Source organism: Microtus oregoni, unplaced genomic scaffold, assembly GCF_018167655.1.
Source record: "Microtus oregoni isolate MIOR12 unplaced genomic scaffold, Mior012 000134F_ref0000037, whole genome shotgun sequence".
Taxonomy (NCBI): Eukaryota; Metazoa; Chordata; class Mammalia; order Rodentia; family Cricetidae; genus Microtus; species Microtus oregoni.
In genome coordinates this window covers 1,421,345-1,439,573 of record NW_024544778.1, presented here as the reverse complement: position 1 = coordinate 1,439,573, position 18,229 = coordinate 1,421,345, and the positions used below count along the sequence as shown (strand labels likewise).

The following is an 18,229-nucleotide window of genomic DNA, read 5'->3' as shown; positions in this document are numbered from 1 at the left end:
AAGCAGGCATGAGAGTGCATTTATAACCCAGCAATTTAGAAGGCTGAGCAAGAATATTACAAGTTCGAGGCCAGCCTAGGCAACACCGGGAGATTTAATAGGGAAGCGGTGAGAGGGAGGCACTGTGACAGGAAATATAAGGAAGAAATAGTCCATCTTTCTATACAATCACTCAGACTGCCCCATTTTATGTTAGAATCTCCTCTATAAATTAATAAAAAAGCTGTTCAATGAACAGACCCTGTAATACCCTAAAACTTAGACTGAAAAGCAATCCTATGGATGCAGGGCCTTTGGGACAGGGAGGGAATGCTCACATTCTCCAAACATAATGTTGGAAAACAGGACTCAGGCAGGAATCCGCCTCTGTGCCTATGTGTGTGTAGGCCAGGAAATAGCTCTGAGGTTCATTCCTCAGGAGCAAAACACTTTGGTATATTTTGGGACCCGGTCTCTGACAGGCCTAAAGCTTGTCAGACAGTGAGTTGAGTCCCAGAGACACCCTTATTCACCTCTCCAGCACCTTGATTTTTACATGGATTCTACGGATGAAACTCAAGTCCTTATGCACAAGTTATAACTGTTATGTTTTTTTAAACCAACTGATCTATTTCTCCAGCCCTGGAAATACAATTTTTTTAAATAAGCTGTTCTGTTGAGAGCCCCTACCCCAAAGCAATGTCAGAATAAGTAAGACATACAGAGATGGAAAGGCAGCTACGCTGTCATGGCAGTAAAAGATCAAATGGATGTCAACATCCCAAGGTCAAGGATAGGAGCAAGTTGAAAACGTATGCTGATGAGTTAAACAGACCCCAGAGCAGGCAACCACGCTCTCCCTAAACCACTCCTGGAGCAGCCACACTGAGGTGAGAGGCACAGTCATCTTCATGACCCTGGTCTGTATAGAAGAGCATGTCAATTTCACTTTTCTTCAGAACTGCTGCTCCTCCTGGACAGAAAAGCAGGCACTATCCTGCCTAGAGCTCTCCAGTGGGAGACCCCCCCCCCCCATGACTTCTCTGGCATATAAAACGGCAGTATTTTAACAGCTTCGATGGATAAGCAGCATCTTCAACACACAGGACGCGAGCAAGCTGAAATGGACTTACCTGCCAGCCCTTGTCCGCAGTCCTATAGTATGGATAGTTTTTAGTGATGTGTGTATAAATTCCATTTAGGGTGAGTTGTTTATCAGGAGCCATTGTAATTGCTTGTACTATCAACTGTGCATAGGAGTAAGGTGGCTTTGAGTCATCCTGTGTTAGAAAAAAAAAAGCACCTAAGATTCAAGAGTATTCTTACAACAGAGTGGGCTTTGTTGTTGTTGTTTTCTGAGACAGGGTTTCTATGTGGAGGCTTATCTGTCCTGGAACTCACTCTGTAGACCAGGCTGGCCTAGAACTCAGAGATCTGACTGCCTCTACCCACAAGTGCTGGAACTAAAGGGGTGCGTCACCATCGCCAGGCAACAAGGGTTTTTTATTATAAAAGTAATATGATCGAGAAAATCTGGGAAAAGTAAATAGAAAAATTGTAGAACAGCATAAAGATTAAAAATCACATAAGGAGCCAGGCGTAGTGGTGGTATATGCCTTTAATCCCAGTACCCTGGAGGCAGAAACAAGAGGCCAGTCTAGTTTACAAACAGTTTCAGGACAGCCCACACAGAGAAACACTATTGGGAGGAAGGGGATCACACAGGTGAAAACTGAGGTGACAAGAACAAAAAATAAAACCGATAGAAGCCGCTGGACTTCAGTGAAATCCAGAGCGATACACATCAAGAAACGCCTGTGACATGGAGAGGGACCGGCATGTCTAGGTGTGATGCACAATCAGAAGAGCACCTGAGGACTCTGCAAACGTCCCTCTTCTGCCAAGACTCTAATGTGAGCACGCGGCTGTGAAGGAGCCGGACAGTCACTGCTCGTCCTAGGCTGCTGGTAGCTCCAAGTCTTTCCAACATTTCAAAATCCCACATGTACCAGCATAAGCCTCGGAGAGAGGTCTGACTGGAGAGATGATTCAGAAGTTAAGAGCTCTTCCAGAGGCACTGAGCTCAATTCCCAGCAACCACATGGTGGCTCACAATTATCTATAATGAGATCTGGTGCCATCTTCTGGCACAAAGGCAGACATGTAGGCAGAACACTATGTAATAAATAAATAAATCTTTTAACTTCTAAAATCAACTGAGAATGTTACTTATTGCCGTCAGAATCATAACCCATTTAAATGGTGACAACTTTGTCAGAAATAAGAACATTCTTCTGTGGCTAGGAAGGGAGGCTGCCGTAGCTGGCAGGTCCCAAAGATAAACGGAGAAATAAATCTTAAAAAGGGGAGCAATCTGCAAAAGAGTATATTCAAGGGCTGGAGAGATGGCTCAGAGGTTAAGAGCACTGGCTGCTCTTCCAGAGGTCCTGAGTTCAATTTCCAGTGATCACATGGTGGCTCACAGCCATTTGTAATAAGATCTGGTGCCCTCTTCTGGTCTTCAGCCATACATGCAGGCAGAACACTGTATACATAATAAATTTTTAAAAAGAGAGTATATTAAAATAACACCACTTATTCTTATTCAAAGCACATTGAGTATAAAGCCTGGATTTGATCATCAGCACCACAAGGATGCATACTGTTCATATATCAAGTATACATTTTTATTTACTTTTTAAATGTGGAGGTATTTTACCTACATGCATGTCAGTGCACCATGTGTATGCAGTGTCATCTAGGACAGAAGAGTCAGATCCCCTTAGACCTGCAGTTATAGCTTGTTAACCACCACGTGGCTGCTGGGATTTGAACCCATGTCTTATGGAAGTACAGCTAGTATTCTTTTAACTACTGAGTCACATCTCCAGACTCTTCTCCAACCCTGACTTTTATTTTTAGATTTTTACATAGTGTTGAAACAAACTATTATTGTACTATATAGTAAATTTAGGCCAGCTGACCCCATCTCAAAAACCAAGACAAAAATAAGAACACCATCTCATTGGAGATGCACTAGGGATAGGGCAAAATTAGAAGTATAAGGAACAAAGCGACAAGACAGTGCTCTCCAATAATCTGAGAGATGCTTATCAATTCTCCATCAACCAATGCCAGCATTCAGAAGACTCCCACAGCCCACTTTAAATGGCTAACTTTATTTTGCTATCACTTAGGCTGCTAAAAGCTTTGCCTAAGCACCCACAACAGCACACCCCAAGGTTCGAGGAAAAGAACCATGTGAGTCTTTCATGTGGCTGAGCAGCTGTCCCCACACCATGTGCTTGGCTCAGAGGTTGAGGCCTCATCCCTGCTCAAATGGCCAACGCACTTCCTAGGGCTTTTTTCTTACATGCTTCTGAGGATGCTTTCATTTGTTCCGGGAGTTAGTTCTCTTCTACTATGTGGGTCCCAGGAATCAAACTCAAATCTTCAGGCTTGGTGGCAAGTGCCTTTATCCGCTAAGCTATTTTGTTGGCCTTAAAAATGCTGTTTTTGGGGCTGGAGAGATGGCTCAGAGGTTAAGAGCACTGACTGCTCTTCCAGAGGTCCTGAGTTCAATTAATTCCCAGCAACCACATGGTGGCTCACAACCATCTGTAATGAGATCTGGTACCCTCTTCTGGCCTGCAGGCATGGAGGCTGAACATTGTGTACATAATAAATAAAAAAATCTTAAAAAAAAATGCTGTTTTTGTTTTTTAGAAACAATGTATCACTAAGTACACTTCCAATAGCCTGAAAGCTGCTATGTAAACCAGAATGGACTTGAACTCAGAGATTCCTCCCAGGTGCTGAAATACTGAGCATAAAAATATTTTTATTTTTAAATAATTTAACACGGAAAATACTCGAATATACCCAAATGGGTGGAACAAATTTTGCAAAGTGAGTACCCAGCAGCTCCTGCCTCGCAAAGATCACTATTAGTTCTGGCATCATAATCTCCTTTCTACTGTAACGTTTCAACCCACCACCTAGGAATGCCTCTGTGTGCACAAGGTAACATAGCTATGACTTGTGTTCTTTGTGAACATGTCACATATGTACAGACTGTTTTTTACTTAACACTGCAATAACAGCCTTTCTGTGCTACTAAAAATTTTATATATAATCAGTACTGTGCCTACAGTTACCCTGAGGTCCTCACATGTGTATTCAAGGATTTAAAAAATGCATTACAGCCGGGTGGTGGCAGCACACGCCTTTAATCCCAGCACTCAGGGGTCATGGGCAGGTGGATTTCTATGAGTTCGAGGCCAGCCGGGTCTACAAGAGCTAGTTCCAGGATACAACTAGGACTGTTACACAGAGAAACAGTCTTAAAAAACAAAAACAAACAAAAAAAAAAAAACAAAAAAGGCACTACGAACCCTGATACCTATGGCACATTAAGAGTTGCACCAGAATCCAATTCATAGATAGACGCTTACTTCACTGTGTGCTGTGCTGGTGAGCTTCAGTCCACTTGACATAAACTAGATCATTGGGGAAGCAGGAACCTCAACTGACGAATGGCCTCTACTGGAGTAGCCGATAGGAATATCTATGGTGCGTTTTCTTGATTAATTATTGATCTGAAAGGGGCCAACCCACTGTCAGCAGTAACACCCCTGGGCAGGTGACTCTGGGCTGTATGAGCAAAAAGCCAGGAAGCAGCACTCCTCTCATGGCCTCGGCTTCTGGATTCCTACCCTGACTTCCCTCAGGAATGGCCATTATAAGGGAGTGTAGGACAGTGTTTTATCACAGCAGCAGAGAAGCTGAACTAAAACAACACAGTGTTCCTAAAAGGACTTGTCCCACAGTGACCAATGTCTACAGAATGCTTCCCAGCCCCAGGTACAAGACAACAGACACTTACCTTTGGGCTGTCTCCACCTGAAGCTTCCTTTTCATTTTCTGGCTGTGAATTGTCAGCCATTAAATTGAGGTCAGATGGTATCACACGGCCCATTTTGTACCCTGAAGATCCTGCTCCCCGGGGACTGGATGGGCAGGAGTTTGCAGCGCTGTGAAAGGGAGGGGGAAAGTCTACTTTAAAGCAAGCATAGTATTGTTCTTCAGTATAGATCTGAGATCAGGGAAAACAAACATTTCTTTTTTAAGGTTTTTTTTTTTTTAATGTGTTTTGTCTGCATATATGCTATGTGGGTACCTAAAGAAGGCCAGGATAGGATGTTGATCTCCTGGAATTGGAATTACACTTCCCCAGCGCCCTTCATTTGTACTGCAGGCTGGTTTTAAAGAGGCAGCAATTTTCTGGCTTTAGTTTCTGAATCTGAAGTACTGGAATTGTAAGTATGTGCTACCATGTCTAGCTAAACTGGAAAAAAAATGAGAAAGCAGTATTTCCTCCCAGGAATTCTTTGTGGTATTGAAGATTGCTTCAAGCAATGTGTCAGGAAATGCAATCGTCAGGAGCCAGGGCCCCAGGTGCTCTACCAGAGAGAGAAAGCCATCACATCCAACAGGAACTTTTTTAAAAAAATTTTATGTGCACTGGTGTTTTGCCTGTATGTGTGAGGGTGTCAGATTCTCTGGAGCTGGAGTTATAGACAGTTTGAGCTGCCATGTAGATGCTGGGACTTGAAACCTGGATCCTCTTGAAAAACAGCCAGTGCTCTTAACTTCTGAGACATTTCTCCAGCCCCTAACTTAATTTTTTAAAAAAGATTTATGTTACATGTTTGAAGTGTTTACCTATGTATATGTGTATCACGTGCATGCCTGGGGCCTGGAGAGACCAGAAGAGAGTGGTGGATGTCCTGGAACTGGAATGAGATGTTTGTAAACTGCCGTGTTGTGCTGGGAACTGAACCCGGGTCCCTCTGTAAGAGCAGAAAGTGCTCTTTAAGAGCTGAGTCATCTCTCTAGCCTCTTAGAATTTTAAATTTCAGCTTTGAATATGGTTCCTAGAGACTCTGTCACTCTCAGTCTGTGGGAAGTTTTAGAAGAAATATAATCAGATAATCTGTCAGCTCTTCAATGAAAAAAAATATTTCAAAACATGGAAACAGTCTGAGCAGAGGTGGCACAGGCCTTTGATTCCAGTACTCAGGAGGCAAAGGCAGGTAAATCTCTCTAAGTTCAAGGCCAGCCTGGTCTACAGAGCGAGTTCCAGGACATGTTTCAAAGCTACACAGAGAAACCCTGTCTCGAAAAACAAACAACAAAAAATAGCAACAAAACACCCCCCCCCAAATAAATAAATAAAAGAAAAGAAAAAGAAAAAAACAGGAAACAGGACTAGACTTAAAGCTGGAATCCAGAATCAGGGGCAAAGGCAAGTGGATCTCTGTGAGTTCCAGAGAAGGGGGAGAGGGAGGGAGGGCAGGCAGGAGATGGCTCATTCACTAAAGAGTATTGGCTGCTCTTCCAGCGGTCCTCAGTTCAATTTCCAGTAACCATCCATAATAAGATCTTGTGCCCTCTTCTGGTGTGCAGGCATACATGCAGACAGAACACTGTGTACATAATAAATTAGTAAATTTTAAGGAAGGAGGGAGGGAGGGAGGGAAAAAAAAAAGTGAGCCCCAGACTTAGTCACCAGGGTTAGAGACTCCAAACACACCGGCTCCACCCCTACTGTCACCAGAGCTTCCCTCAATACTATTCTCCGTCACCACCAAATGAAGGAGCTCATGGATGCCCGCAATTCTGAGAATAATGATGGATGAGAGCTCAGTGAGAAGTAAGTCATTTATACTTTTCCCCCTAAGGCTCAGTGAGAAGACATTTATACTCCCCCTCTAAGGCTCAGTGAGAAGTAAGTCATTTATACTTTTCCCCCCTAAGGCTCAGTGAGAAGTCATTTATACTTTCACCTCCAAGGCTCAGAATAAGTTGGAAGACAGAGACAGGGCAGTGAAATCTCAATCTCTAGACACAACACAACCCACACCAGGTCTGCACAAGGCACTGGCTGCCCTCTTAACCATCAGTTATGGATGGTGGAGGAAATCACTGGGACCCTAGCCCTTACCTCTGCTTAGCAGTAACTCAGGAGACTTAGGAAGGGTTATGTAACCACTGGTATGGTGTGCTCACCAGACTCTAATTCCAAGGCCACAGAAATGGCTCTGGTAAAACAAACCCAAAGGGACACAAACAAGACAGGAATCCCACAACCTACCAACACATGAGAATTACAATTCACAACAAAAACTTTGAGCAAACTCCTGACCGCCAGTTGCGGTGAAAACAGATAGGGTCACTTTGGGTACAGCTGTGGACATGCGACCTTCAGCCTCTGCTGTACCTGATGGTTCCCGTGGGAGAGGGAAGGGGGCTGATGAGGTGGGCCATGGTGTCTGGAATGTTAATGGTCAGGGGTGAGATGTGTGGCTGCACAGGCTTCACTGGCGACTCTGGGGCTTCTTGCTTCTCTCTCTTCTCACTGGAAAGGGCTGTGAATGTTATCTTGATGTTTGTGCTCGGAAACCTGAAAGTGCACCTGAAAAACAAACCCAATGGTCAGTTCATGTCCGCTGCCCACCAGAAGCCTGAGCTTCCCCACAGGAACTGCAGGTAAGGGAGGCCCTCCCCACCTCAATCTCTAGACACACACAATGTACACCAAATCATTTAATACCACAAAAAAGGTATTTTATATGACACTAGCCATTCATAATGGCACATACCTGTGAAACCAGCACTTGGGAAGTAGGAGTAAAAGTTCAAGACCAATTCTAGCTAAACAGAAAGTTCAAGAGCAACCTGGGAAATATGAGGCATGCCTTTCACCCCATCGACAGAAGAGAGGGACAAAGAGTGTGTGAGAGACAGAGAAACACACAAAGACAGTACCCAGATCAGCATAAGAAAATAAAAAGTATAGACCAAAAATAGAAAAAAGAAAATCAAACACCTGCCAGATGTAGTCCCCAGCAATAGCTAATTTCCCTTTACTTGAACAAAGGTTAACAATGTTAACACTTCCAGCCTCTGTCCTGGCTGAAGATGGTTCCTTCACTGTATTACAAAGGCGACACACAGACAATCTGGAGCACTGGGCTGACACACCTAAGGCTTCACCAACATATATTTTAGGTACAAACCAGACCTTCACACCTGATGGAGGAAGGTCATTGGCTAATAAAGGAACTGCCCTGGCCCATTTTATTGGTTAGAGGATAGGTGGGAGGAGAAAACAGGACAGAACACTGGGAGGAAGAGGAAGTGAGGTCAGAGACTCCACAGCTCTCTCGGGAGCAGACGCCTCAGAGAGAGACACCATGCCCCGCTCCCGGGATGAAGCTCCGACCCAGGATGGACTAGGCTAGAATCTTCCCGGTAAGACCGGTTCTCACAGATTATTAGAGATGGGTTGATCGGGATGTGAGAATTAGCCTGTAAGTGCTAGAGCTAAAGGGCCAAGCAGTGCTTAAAAGAATACAGTGTCTGTGTAATTATTTTGGGGCATAAGCTAGCCATGTGGGCGGCCGGGTGTGGGGGACGCAGCCCTGCCGCCCAATATTATTACTTATGGTGCCCACGTGGACAACTGCTTCCACATAAAGCCTGAGACAGCTTGGGAAGTAATTCTAGAACAAAATGAAAGCATTGTGCCTGGTTTCTTGGTAGCAGCAATTTCTCGGTTCTACTCTGCTTGCTAGAGGCAAGCAAGCGCCTCATCTAAGAGAGGCTTCCTGACTCAGCTTTAGCTGCAAAGCCTGCAGCTCATTAAGAGGTCCTGCCACGAAACACTTAAATAGTGTTGACGAAAAGCTGATCACATGCTTTTCGGTTTTCAGCCATAGCAGGAAAAAAGCTGCGCCATTTAAAAATGCCGGCTTTCTGGGCTGTCCTGCCAGGACAAACTCTGACTCTTTTACGCAGGCAGTTTGTGCAGTTTGCAAGCACAGGCTGTTGAAGCTCGCTTGCTGGCTACAGCCAGTACCTCAGCCATGAGGCTGGAAAGCTAAGGAATGGTCTGGATCTAGCTGGCAAAGCCACGCCTTTAGTCCTACTGAGATTGCTTGGTAAATTAAAGATTCATGTGGTCAGAAAAAGAGAGATATACAGTAAAGAGAGATTCAAAGACAAAGAAAATTTTTAAATGGTTTACAGTGTGTTAAAAATATTTGCAGACTAAAAGTTGAAGTTCTTAAAGTAAAAAACAAAAAAAGAAAGAGAGTTGTGTGTGGTAGCACACGCCTTTAATCCCAGTGCCTAGAAGGCAGAGGCAAACAGACCTCTGTGAGTTCAAGGTGTAGTAGTTTACACCTTTAATCCCAATGCCTGGGAGGCAGAGACAGGCAGATCTCTGAGAGTTCAAAGACAGCCTGGTCTACAGAGTTACTTCAGGTCAAAGACAAATGATGGAGGAAGGTCATTGGCTAATAAAGGAACTGCCCTGGCCCATTTTATTGGTTAGAGGATAGGTGGGAGGAGAAAACAGGACAGAACACTGGGAGGAAGAGGAAGTGAGGTCAGAGACTCCACAGCTCTCTCGGGAGCAGACGCCTCAGAGAGAGACACCATGCCCCGCTCCCGGGATGAAGCTCCGACCCAGGATGGACTAGGCTAGAATCTTCCCGGTAAGACCGGTTCTCACAGATTATTAGAGATGGGTTGATCGGGATGTGAGAATTAGCCTGTAAGTGCTAGAGCTAAAGGGCCAAGCAGTGCTTAAAAGAATACAGTGTCTGTGTAATTATTTTGGGGCATAAGCTAGCTGAGCGGGCGGCTGGGTTGCTTGGGAAGCGGCCCCGCCACCCTTATTACTTCGTAGCTTTTTTTTTTGTTTAAACCGAAAAAGGGGAAATGATGGAGGAAGGTCATTGGCTAATAAAGGAACTGCCCTGGCCCATTTTATTGGTTAGAGGATAGGTGGGAGGAGAAAACAGGACAGAACACTGGGAGGAAGAGGAAGTGAGGTCAGAGACTCCACAGCTCTCTCGGGAGCAGACGCCTCAGAGAGAGACACCATGCCCCGCTCCCGGGATGAAGCTCCGACCCAGGATGGACTAGGCTAGAATCTTCCCGGTAAGACCGGTTCTCACAGATTATTAGAGATGGGTTGATCGGGATGTGAGAATTAGCCTGTAAGTGCTAGAGCTAAAGGGCCAAGCAGTGCTTAAAAGAATACAGTGTCTGTGTAATTATTTTGGGGCATAAGCTAGCTGAGCGGGCGGCTGGGGTGCTGGGGAAGCGGCCCTGCCGCCCCTAATACTACACACACCAACTTACAGTACCGTGGGAACCAATTATGTTTAAATGGTCTCTAAGTAGGAAAGTAGTTTAAAAGCACAGGTATGTGTTTCTTTATATAAAATAAGTTCAACTGATTTATTAAACTGTTTTCCAAAACATTACTTCCAGTGTGTGGTGATGGTATACACTTTTAATCCCAGCACTCTGGAAGCAGAGGCAGGTGGATCTCTGGGAATGTGAGGCCAGCCTGGTCTACAGAGCGAGTACCAGAGCAGCTAAGGCTATGCAGAGAAACCCTATCTTGAAAAACAAAACACAAAATAAGTGCTTCCAACAGATTTCGTGCAACCAATCTATCTCCCTTACAGTGAAGGACAAATGTCCCTGCTCTCTGGGAAACCATCGCCTGCTCCTGGAACTTCAAACAACTCCAGTGGTTCCTGTTTTCCACTGTGCATTTCTCTTTCATATTGACACCCATGATCTTGGAGTCTCAGGAGTGCAGATTCCTCATCTAAAACAGCTATAGTACCAGCAAATCCTATAATGTTTTGGTTGGGAATTTTTCTCTTCCCTTTTCTTTTTTTCCTTCCTTTCAAGACAGTATCTCACTATGTAGCCTGGCTGTTCTGAAACCCTATGTAGGGCCAGCTGTCCTTGAACTAACAGAGATCTTCTCATGCCTCTAATGCCCATGATTATATCTATATTAAATCTCTCTTTCTCTTTTTAATGTGAATGGGTGTTTTGCTTGCATGTATGTCTGTATACTGGGTAAGTGCCTGGTGCCCATGGAGGTCAGAAGAAGGCATCAAATCTGGAGTTACAGATAGTTATAAGCCACCATGTGGGGATTGAATCTGGGTCCTCTGTAAGAGCAGTCAGTGCTTTTAACTCTTGAGCCATTTCTCCAGCCTCTTAAAACACTGACTTAAATTTCGACTCTAAACTCGATGTCATGGTACACACCTGCAATCTCAGCACTTCAGACATGGGGGCAGGACCAGTTCAAAGTCAGCCTTAGCTATGACTTTAGCTACAGGAGGCTTGTATCAAAAAAACAAAAACAAACAAACAAAAAACGGGTAAATTTTTTTTTTTTTTGATTTTTCGAGACAGGGTTTCTCCGTAGCTTTTGGTTCCTGTCCTGGAACTAGCTCTTGTAGACCAGGCTGGCCTCGAACTCACAGAGATCCTCTGCCTCCCGAGTGCTGGGATTAAAGGCGTGCGCCACCACCGCCCGGCTAAAACGGGTAAATTTTTAAAGAAAAAACCTGCTTTTTCTAGGCTGGAGGAGTTTGGAAGAAAAAAAGGGAGACCTGCCAATAAGCCCATGAGTACTTCCACTGCCAGTTCCCTCGGTGTCCTCTCAGGAATGAAATAAACACTGAAACTTGGTAACATCAGCGGCCTTAGTTAATCAGAGACCCGCACACAATGAATGAATGACATACTAGTGGGCGGTACCTTTCCACAGTGAGCCTTGATTTCAAAGACTCTCAGGAGCTGGTGCAGTGTCCCAGTGGCTTGTGATGAGCAATGTGAGTGGCTCATCTGAGTGTCTGAGTTTCTTTTTTGTTTGTTTTGAGACAGGGTTTCTCTGTGTAACAACAGTGCTGGCTGTCCTGGAACTTCCTTTGTAGACCAGGTTAGCCTTGAACTCACTGAAATCTGCCTGTCTGTGCTTCCCAAGTGCTGGGATTAATGGTATGCGCCACTAACACCAGCTCTGAGTTTCTTTACACAACCAATATTGTCTCAACTTTTCATCTTAGCAATTCTGTCCCCTAATTCCATTAACAAAGACTCTGAAAAGAGCTCTACCCACTGCTCTGCCTGACCACGTGTCAGAAAATCCGGCTCTATGGTACAGGCCTGTAATGTCAGCTACTCAGAAAGCAGAGACAAGGATCAAAAGCCAAATGCCTGCCTGGGTTATAGAGTGTGATCCCCCAATCTCAAAATAAAGAGTACAAAGATAAGGATTAGTTCAGTAGTAAGAGTGTATGTGTCTAGCATGTATGTGCTCTAGCTTCAAACCAGTAAGAAGAGAGAAGAAACGGGGGAGGGGAGGACAACAGGAGGAACAAGTAGAGAATGAATCCATGCAACAGAATGCCATTCAACCACCGCAAAGGAAAACCACTCATGCAAGTAACACAAGTGCATCTCAAACATCATTCAAAGAGAGTCAACACAAGAGTTTGCTCCACCGACTCCATTTCATGAAACCTGAAAACCTCACAACTGCCTGGGCTCCCACAGGAAGGTGATGCCTGCAACTCTGAGGGTGAACTGATGCTCTAGTCTCGGACTGCGATGGGCACTCTCAGGATGTACATGAGCATCACTCAAACTCACATTCGGATTGCTCTGTTCTATATGAAGTATACTTCAAAGAAAGCCTACTTAAAATAGCAACCAGCCGGGCGATGGTGGCGCACGCCTTTAATCCCAGCACTCGGGAGGCAGAGGCAGGCGGATCTCTGTGAGTTCGAGACCAGCCTGGTCTACAGAGCTAGTTCCAGGACAGGCTCCAAAGCCACAGAGAAACCCTGTCTCGAAAAACCAAAATAAATAAATAAATAAATAAATAAATAAATAAATAAAAATGAAATAGCAACCAGCCAAGTCAGGATAGCTTAGTGGGTAAAAGTGCCTGCTGTGTAGGCTTGATCACCTGAGTTTGAACCCCAGAAGCGAGGGTGGAAATAAAGAATAAATTCCTGGAAACTGTCCTCTGAACCCCACACATGTTCTGTGAAAAGCATGCGTTCTCACAGACACACAACAATTAATTTAAAAACAAACAAAACACAGTGGTGTCCTCTTCCCCCAAACCTGAAAACCACCCTGACACATTTTAGGACGCACACACATTAACTCTGGAGTGGCACACTGGACAAAGTGTTACTTTTGTTTTACCTGTAAGGGTCTGAGCAAAATGAGTATATTGTCTAGAAGTGTTTTTTTCTCATCACTAATAAAGTTGATGATTACACAGCAGTCAAGAGTTTGTGCATGTTTGGCTCTGGGTGAACAAGATTGTCCTCCACCACACTCAGTCACCTATGGTGACAAATGCCACAAGCCCTCCTCGATCTGCTTCACACCCAACACTTCACATCACCTGTGCACTCCATGGAATGGCTAATCAGCACATGAAAAGATCCTCTATGCCAGCAGCCAGCAGGGAAAAGCAAACTCAAACTACAGGTACCTGCTAAAGTGCCAGCAATCAAAAGAGAAAATGTCAAAGCACCTGAACTATACAGTCAGTGTCTTTTCTCCCCCCAGCACGGCTCTTACCACACAAGGCAAAGGCATGCACCACCACGTAGCTGGAAATAGAAAGCTTAAGGAGCAAACCCAGAAGGAACACACATGAGCTCACCTAAAAATATACACTAGAATTTTCTTAGGAGGCAGAGACAGGTGGGTCTCTGAGCTGGAGGCCAGTCTGATCTACACAGCAAGTCCAAGGACTACATAAAGATATTCTGTTTCAAACAAACAAACATCCAACAAAACAACAGCAAATTTCTATTTAAAAACATCCTTTTAGGGGCTGGAGAGATGGTTCAATGGTTAAGAGCACTTACTGCTGCTCTTGTAGAGGACCTGGGCTCAGTTCCCCAAATCCACACAGCAGCTCACAGCGATCTAACATCAGTTTCAGGGGAGGGCCTGATGCTATCTTCTGACCTCCATGGGCACAAGGCTCACCATGTACACAGGCATAAATGCAGGCAAGACACTCATACACATTAAAATAAATTAAAAATAAACAAAAACATCCATTATCTGGATGTGGTGGTGTATTCCTTTAATAATAATAGCATGTGAAGGCAGAGGTGGGTGGATATCTGTAAATTCCAGGTTAGCCTGGTCTACACAGCAAGTTTTTATTAGGTCAGCCAAAGTTACACAGTGAGACTGTCTCAAAAGAAGCAATGCAAAAATTCTTTCCTGGAGGCTGAGGCAGGAAGGAAGATCATTGAGAGCTCCACACCAGCCTGGAAGACATAGAGGCCCTGTTACAAAGGAACAAAACCAGCTAAGCATAGCTGTATAGTTTCACTGGAAAGCTGAGACAGGACTACCAAGAACTCAAGGCCAGCTTGAACTATATGATGTTCCAAGATAGCCTGAGCCACAGAATGGTACTTAGTCTCAATAAACAAATAAATACTAACAAGAATAAATAATTTTTTTGAATAAATAAACTTTTTTTTTGTTTTGTTTTGTTTTTCGAGACAGGGTTTCTCTGTGGTTTTGGAGCCTGTCCTGGAATTAGCTCTTGTAGACCAGGCTGGTCTTGAACTCACAGAGATCCGCCTGCCTCTGCCTCCCGAGTGCTGGGATTAAAGGCGTGTGCCACCACCGCCCAGCCCTGAATAAATAAACTTTTGTGATGTTTTTGAGATGGGGTTTCTCTGTAGCTTTGGAATCTGTCCTAGAACTAGTTCTTATAGACCAGGCTGGCCTCTGCCTCCTGAGTGCTGAGATTAAAGGCCAGTGCCACCACCACCCTGGCTTTGAATAAATAAAATTTTAAGAAAGCTTCCTAACTTAAAATCTATCCAAAGAGCTAGATATGGTGGTGTGTGCCTATAATCCTAACAGTTATGAGTCAAACAGGAGGATCAGAAGGAGTTCAAAGTCATCCTGAGCTATATATTATGTTCCAGGTCAGTCAGCCTGGGATACATGAGATCTTTTTTCACAGACTAACACGGAAGCACTTGAGAATATCCACAGCAGCATTATCCATAATAGTTCCAAATAAAACTATTTTATGTGTTCATCTGGAGTAGAATAAATTGTACTAAATTCACATTTTTAAAAGTTTACAGACATGAAGCCAGGCAGTGGTGGTGCACGCCTTTAGTCCAAGCACTTGGGAGGCAGAGACACATGAATCTCAAAAGAATTCAAGGCCAGTCTGGTGTACAGACTGAGTTCCAGGACAGCCAGGGCTACACAGAGAAACCCTGTCTCAAAAAAAAGGAAAGGAAAGGAAAGGAAAGGAAAGGAAAGGAAAGGAGAGTCCAGGGAGGGAGGGAGGGAGGGGAGGGAAGGAGGGGCTTTACAGAAACGAAACAAACACCAGTTATGTTAAAGACACAGACTATTTTCATAAGCAACTTTCAAATCCCTTTACCTCAGAGTCCATTGTTTATTCTATATCCATTCAAAAGCAAAGACACCTAATGCATGATTTAGAATGCAGGACAGTGGTCCAGAGCCAAGGAGGAGGCAGTGTGGAGGATGCTGATGATATGCATCCTAACACAAGTGGCTTTCACTAAATTTCACCCAGAACAGGATACTTCTGCACTTGGATTGCAGGAAAGCAGCAACGGCAATGACTCAGAGGGATTAGAGAAACGCTCAAATGAGAAAGAGGGCAGGTAAGGAGTTCTGTGTATTCAGAGAAGTAGGGAGGACGAGGATGAACCCACAGGCTACAGAAGGACCGGGACTAAAGAGAAAACCCGGGAAGAAAGAACAAGAATGCTGAAGAGCATGCCATCCCTTAGCATTTCCTTCTTCCTGCCCTGTATCTTATACAGGTCTGCAGTCCCTTGTCCAAATTTAAAAGCAAAGGTTCTTACAACCTAACCTCAAATCCCCTGGCAGCCCATCTGACCTGCATTGAAGAGTTAATTATAGCCTTCAATTGCCCCACTTAGTGAGAACATCCTTGTGTTTTTGCCTCAGAAGTCTAACAGTCTGGATCACAAGGTGCTCGGGAGTGTGGAATCACACATAGCGCACACGACATCCACTTTTCTTTAGTCCACCAGACCCGCAGGTTTCCAGTGGATTCTAACACTGTGCCACTCCTCACAGAATTTCTCTAAATAGGCACACGAGATGACTATACGAAAAGGAGGAAGTCCCCTAAACTGCTGTCCTAGACCACTAGTTAGTATATCCATTGTTATTGATAGGCAATAAATGCTCCCTGCATACTTATCTTGGATCACTCTCACAGCAGACCCAAAATTATCCAGAGAAGCAGAGCAATAACTCCTGCCCTCTATTGGCCGGCATGTCTCAGAGCCAGGAGCAGAGGATCACTCACACACTACCAGACAACTAGCTACTACCCAGTGGGTTAAACAAAATCTTGACTCATAGTTTATATGATCCGTAGTCACTGGGCAGAGAGTATTAAAGGAAATCTCTTTACCCTTAACACACTGAACCTATAACTACTCAAAAAACATTTATTTAAAAAAAGAAATTTTGAGGTGGGTGTAATGGCACAAACCTTTAATCCAGCACAGACAGAGACAGGAGGACCTTTGGGTCTTGAGGCCAGGCTGGTCTACAGAGTAAATTCAGGAGAGCCAAGGCTACACAGAGAAACCCTGTCTCCAAAAACAAAACAATTCCATTCTAGGGCTAAAATGGCTCTCAGTTGGTAGAATGTTTGCCTGGGATCTAAGAAGACCTAGGTTCAATCCCTTCCCTTAGTAACACAAAATGAACAAACAGAAGTTCATTCTAAAAAGGAGTTCATGAGTTACCCTTTATGTATTAACCTGACAACAGGAAACGGCAGTTCATCTTCCTTAGTCCTATTTCCCAAGATCCAACTGTTCCTACGACATGCCAGCTTTAACCTCATGAGGAGATTCTACAGAGAAGTTTGTCTGCTTAGTACAGAAAATCTACAGGGGCACGGCAGAAAACAGAACACAGTAAGCCAGGCTATGCCCTTGCCCCCAAGACAAGAATCATTTTCCATTCACCTAAAATCCAAAAGAAACAATATTATCAACCCAGTCAAAATGAAGAACTAAATTCTCTTCCTGTCTGAGACAGGCCTGGATAGCAAATTTAGCAATCCTCTTTTACAAAACCAGAAAACAAACACACAAAAAACCTAACCAAAAAAAAAAAAAACAACCAAACAAACAAAAAGAAAAACAACAAAAAAAAAGCCCACTAGGTTTGCACCCTTGACACACTGTCTTAAATTGTTTAAAATTTCAGATCCTGATGGACAAGATCAGTTCATACAAAGAAAGAATTTAATCTCCATAGTGAGCAAGCAGCTCTTTGTCAGAAATTTTATTAGGCTAATTTATGCTTTTGACATTTTTGCTTATTTATTTGGGGGAATAAGTGTCCACCCCAGTGTATGAGAGTTGGTTCTCCCCTTCTACTATGTACGTTTTGAGAACTGAACTCCGAACTCAGATGCTGAGGCTTGGTGGTAACCACCTCTATCCAATGAGCCATCTTGCTAGCCCAAATTGATTTTATTTCCTATAATCCCAGACGCCAAACACACATTTTAAAAAACAGGTCTTGATTTCTTATCATAGGAAAAACATAAAATTCAAAGACAGCAAACAGAAAATCTTAATCTGCGAGCATTATTAACTCTAATCCATTTGTTCTAATTTAGCCAGAAATGCAGATGAGGACTGTCAAGGACATTTCCCTCCTTGAGAGTGAGAGGACATTGTTAATTAAAACAATGTGGTCGTTCAGATGAGATGTCCCCCATATTCTCAGGTATTTGAATACTTGGTCCCTAGCTGTTGGCAAAGTTGTGGCAGGCTTAGGAGATGAAGTAAGTGTGTCACTGGTTTTAAAAGCCATGCAGTTTCTAGTGCGCGTGCCCTCCCTCCTTCCCTCCTTTCTGCTTGTTAAAGGTGTGAACTCTCCCGCTTGCTGCTCTAGCTGCCCTGCTTCCCCACCATGGCCATGATAATAATGGACTATCATCCCTCTGGAACTGTAAATCCAAACAAACCCTTCCTTCTAAAAATTGCCTTGGCCATGATATTTCATCACTGCACAAGAAAATTAACTAATCCAGACTTAGAAAACAGAACAGCTTCATAGTCCATAAACAGGCTGAAGAGGAGACACAAAACCCCAAAACCAGTCAGGCAGTGGTGGGTGGTGCACACCTTTAATCCTAGCACTAGGTCTAGGCAGGCAAATCTCTGAGTTCAAGGCCAGAGTAAGTAACAGGACAGCCAGGACTATACAGAGAAACCCTGTCTTGAAAAACAAAGAAAAATACAAACCACCTAACACTGGA

General features: G+C 44.0%; 1 protein-coding gene and 1 non-coding gene across 2 annotated transcripts in view; both read right to left on the bottom strand.

Annotated features, from left to right (window-relative positions):
* LOC121444634 (forkhead box protein K2-like) overlaps positions 1-18,229 on the bottom strand; it is a 44,278-nt gene that overhangs the window by 10,759 nt on the left and 15,290 nt on the right. The window contains exons 2-4 of the mRNA XM_041646523.1: positions 7,262-7,456; positions 4,865-5,012; positions 1,113-1,259 (exon numbers count right to left, since the gene is read on the bottom strand). Of these exons, the coding sequence (XP_041502457.1) occupies positions 1,113-1,259; positions 4,865-5,012; positions 7,262-7,456 (490 nt within the window). The remainder of the gene's footprint in view (positions 1-1,112; positions 1,260-4,864; positions 5,013-7,261; positions 7,457-18,229) is intronic.
* LOC121444658 lies at positions 2,200-2,327 on the bottom strand. Its single transcript, XR_005973808.1, has one exon. It is a non-coding gene; the product is annotated as a small nucleolar RNA SNORA24 (small nucleolar RNA).